This window comes from Copadichromis virginalis, linkage group LG14 (genome assembly GCF_057382275.1).
Source record: "Copadichromis virginalis isolate Kocher_CV1m ecotype Utaka linkage group LG14, C_Virginalis_male_GT1.1, whole genome shotgun sequence".
Taxonomy (NCBI): domain Eukaryota; kingdom Metazoa; phylum Chordata; class Actinopteri; order Cichliformes; family Cichlidae; genus Copadichromis; species Copadichromis virginalis.
The window spans coordinates 10,207,448-10,211,780 of NC_140631.1; the positions used below are offsets into that span (position 1 = coordinate 10,207,448).

At 38.4% G+C, this 4,333-nt stretch overlaps 1 protein-coding gene across 1 annotated transcript; it reads right to left on the reverse strand.

Moving 5' to 3' along the window:
• Window positions 1–254: 254 nt before the first annotated feature.
• LOC146693405 (lysophosphatidic acid receptor 6-like) lies at window positions 255–3,898 on the reverse strand. Its single transcript, XM_085479255.1, has one exon. It carries the CDS (start codon window positions 3,866–3,868, stop codon window positions 3,020–3,022), a length of 849 nt encoding a protein of 282 aa, XP_085335381.1. The 5' UTR covers window positions 3,869–3,898; the 3' UTR covers window positions 255–3,019.
• Between the last annotated feature and the right edge of the window lie 435 nt (window positions 3,899–4,333).

Consider the following 4,333-nt stretch of genomic DNA (forward strand, 5'->3'; position numbering starts at 1 on the left):
CCATTTTTATAAACTCTGACATCACAGAAAACTGCATAATGCACGATCTATAGCAAACACCAGTCAAACATTGGTGAACTTTACTGGTATTTCTGGAAGTTTTATGAATCTTCAGCTTTAACTGTAGAAAAAGAATTCTTCATCCTTTTATAATCTTTTCCTCCAGGAAACACCGCATCAGCTACAGGACAGTTAAGTAATGTACATTTTGCTGTTACACAAAAGAAAACAAACAAAACAAAAAAGCATCTGTGTAAACAACAAATATTTGTTTTATTTAAAATCTTTATACACTTTGACATATATTAGCCCAACATTACTGCGACATACACAAGCTAACATTTGTTTAACAATACCAATAGAAACGTATCTACAGGAGATTTAACCTAACTAAATGAAATCAATTTCACTGCACATGGATGAAACAAATCAAAGCAAAATCAAAGAATCAAAACAAAACAAGCGGGAGAAAAGGCAGCAAGTAAGGGAAATTCATTCTTCACAAATTTCTTTCAAAAGAAAGGCGAGCACAGCATAACTAACATGCTAAGATTGATTTAGCTGTCAGCAGTTGTAACAGGCAGTGGGAGAGTTTTATATGTGACACTATATCTATCACAATTAGACAGCACAAATTACCACAATGAAACACATGGGCTTAATTTTAGAAAGAGCCATACAGAGCAAAGCAGCAGCAGCTCCCTCTCTAAATGATGTGCCATAAGGTGGGCTGATATAGTGGCAACTAAAATCTCCATCCATTCACCTCTATTTATCCAATTCACAGTTGAAGGGGTGCTGGAGCCTATTCGAGCTACCATAGGGTGACAGGCAGGATATACCTTGGACAGGTCGCTAGTATGTCACAGGGCTGCCACTAAAATTCATTTTGAGCAATCACTTGTATCGACAGAAGTTTCAAATGAAACCTTAGCAACCCTAATATCAAGCAGAATGTAACATTATTGTATATTGGACTAAATCAGCCATAAGGTTAGAGAGGCTTTTTTGTAGAAGCAAGTGTGTTTCAGGCAGATGAAAAACAGCCCCAAATGAAAAGCTCTTGAACTCATAAACAATTCACAAAAAAACATAGAAAACATACCAAGTGTTTAAACTGAGAAAATGTACCTTTTAAAGACAAATATTAGCCCATTTTAAATTTGATGGCAGCAACTGATCTATAAAAAGACTCTTCTACTATGAAGCCACACTGCTGTAATAGAGCCAGTATGTTATTTATCAGTCTTATGCAACAAATTCTCTGAAAAAATGTCATCAACATTTAGAGCATTGCTCTAAAATCTGTATATAACTATCAGCATTGATGGTGCCTTTCCAGATGTGCAAGTTGCCAATTTCATGGTCAGTAATGCACACCCATACCATCAGAAGTGTAACCTTTAGAAGGCCCATCTCTTCTTTAGTCCAGAGAATTGATCTGACCATAGAAAAGTTTTTCAATTTGTGCATTTGCATTTTAAATGCATTTTGCCCAGAGAAGATGGTGGTGTTCCTGGACCATGTTCTTCTTTTTCTTTAACTTGGATTTGTCGTTGGCACAGTAAATTATGATTATGATTCACATACAGCAATTTCTGCAAGTGTTCCTGAGCCCATGTGGTGATTTCCACGACACAGGCATACTTTTTTGTAATGCAGTGCTATATTAAGGCCTGAAAATCACAGGACTGCAATGTTGATTTTGGGCTTTGTCCCTTGCGCACAGAGATTCCTCCACATTCTCATAATGCATTGATGGTGTTATGTATTGTAGATTATGAGATATTCAAGCCTTTACAATTTTACATTGAGGGATGTTATTCTGATTTTTTTTCACAATTTAAAGACGCAGTTTTTATAGATTGATGAAACTCTTCCTTTCTAAGATGCTCTTTTTATACCACATTACTGACCTGTCTTTCATGCAACTGAAAAATGTACAACAAGGAGACAACTTATCACAAAAACAAAGCAGCCAGTCTGACTAAAAAGACGAAAAAACACAATTTTTCTTCTGTTTTTCTTATCTGTTTGTTAAAAGGTGGTTTGTTTCATGTCCTGACAGTATTTAGTTCAACAAGCGGTGACTTCCAGAAGCTTTCTAACTGATTTAGACAAGCTGCTTCCTCAGTTGTGAACACTGTTTCCAACTCCTCAGTAAGGAAAATCGGTTGTCCTAAAAGTCGCTAGAAGTCGCTAAATGACGTCCTCGCCTAATTTGCATAATTGGTCATGCTAATCTAATTGTAATCTATGTTGTTGGAGAGAGAAATAACATCGTGGAAGAGACATAAAGTGAGTAAAAAACGTCCTAAATGCATTTAGAGTTTATTTAGAACTACAAATTAAATTTCTTTTAGCAATTATTGTTTTTTTTTTAATGTCACAATTCCAACCCTGCTCCTTTACCCGGGCCTGGACCGGCAAGTGACCCGAAATAGGCACTCTGGTGAAGTTACTTTGTGTGTGTGTGTTTATAAGTAGTTTTAAACCTTGTGATCCACAAAACAGCATAAGAGTAAAAGAGTAAAAGAAGAACTGACTGCGTTACAGCACCCGCTGCTTGTTGAGAGTAAAAGAGATACGCGCTTTCACGTCTTTTTTTAGCGACTTTTTTTTTTTAGAAAAAAAGTCGCTAAGGGGTCTGAAAACTCGCTATATATAGCGACAAAGTCGCTAAGTTGGCAACACTGGTTGTGAAGTGAACAAATATAAAGTAGATTTAATCAATTATGTGATTTGCTGCCTTTTCCCATACTTTCTGTAGCTGAGGCTTTCATGTTGCAGTGAAAATAAAATATGAAGCCACTAACCCAAGCCTTTGCTTTTGCTGTTTCAGTCTCTGGCTTTCACGCAAATGTTGCTGAAGAAATGAATATTGATGGTTAACTGCTGAAAACTTTGCATGTGGTTGAACTACTTAAGAATCTTGTGCACAAACGAGCTACTTTGTTAAAAACAAAAAAACAGGCATTTATCATGGGACATCTGATAGCAACTCTAGCAGGTCACTAATCTATAGTTCTCTTCCCACGTCCTCTTTTTTCTTCCAGAAGGAGTCAAAAGAAAAATAATACATCAGTGGATCCAGACAGCAGCTCAAAACAGTCAGAAATGCCAGTGGAGCTATTTTTCCTTTGCTTTTTGTAACTGCGTGTAGTGGCATGGGCAGAAAACATGTGCAGAATATAAGCAAGTTGATGGCAAAAATCAGCATTACGTTCACCTTGTTTCTGACCTTTGCAGAGTCACTGAGATGTTTGTGTAGAGTCCAGGAAACCATAACGGTGCACACAATGTTGACTGCTAGCATTGTGACCAGTAACACAATCTGAAGGTAAATAATTGCTGATCGTGTTACACTTTTATAATAATGAGATTGAAAACAATTGTGTTCTGTGTGGTTCTGTACGTGTTTTACAAATCCTATGCCCTCTGGGATATTTACCACCAGCAAAACCCCCCAGACGAGTGCTGCTCCTTTCCAGGCATTGCACGAGGTCCGAAGATGGCGAGACCTCAGAGGATAAACCACAGCCAGCAGTCGGTCCACGCTTATGAAGGTGATGAAGGAGGCGCTGGAGCGAATGTTGTTGCGAAAGATTATTAGGCTGAAGAGGCATGTGATAATTCCCAGCGAGGTGCCTGTTGCATGATGGTAGATCCTCATGGGCAAAGAGAAGATGGCTAGCAGGTCTGAGAGTGCCAGGTTCACCATGAAGACAGCGTTGGGTGATTTGAGGCTGTGGCGGCGAAGAAGAATCCACAGTGAGACTGCATTCAGTGGCAGACCTATCACCATAATGCAGCCAAAGATCCCAGCATAAACCCGGTCATCTTCTGTGGAGCTGTTTGATGTGTTCATGATGAGAAAAGAAATGTCTGAATGTCCTTTTTAAAGAACGGAAGCAGTGTGGCAAAGGTTCCTCTTTGTGTGGTTTTTGTTTGTGAGTGAGACGTGACTAGTTTGTGACTGTAACTAGTCTCACTACAGGAAACTCAAGCTCATCTCATAAGCTCTGCCTCTACATTTGTGCTTTGACGATATTGTGATCTTGGATGGCAGAGCCACTTTTATCATGCGGCTCTCTTTACTACACAGAAACTATTGCCTCTCTAAGATGCTGCTTTTATACCAACTCATGTTACTGATCTGTTGCCTATTAACCCAATAAGCTGCAAAATATTGCTCTCATTATTTCTGTTTTCTAGCTTTTGTTGCCTCTGTCTCCTAAGATATATTGCTGCAATCAGATTCCAACTTTCTCACTGTAAATATTTTACGTGTATTGACATTTGGGACAGTGTCCCAACTTTTTGGATGTGACAT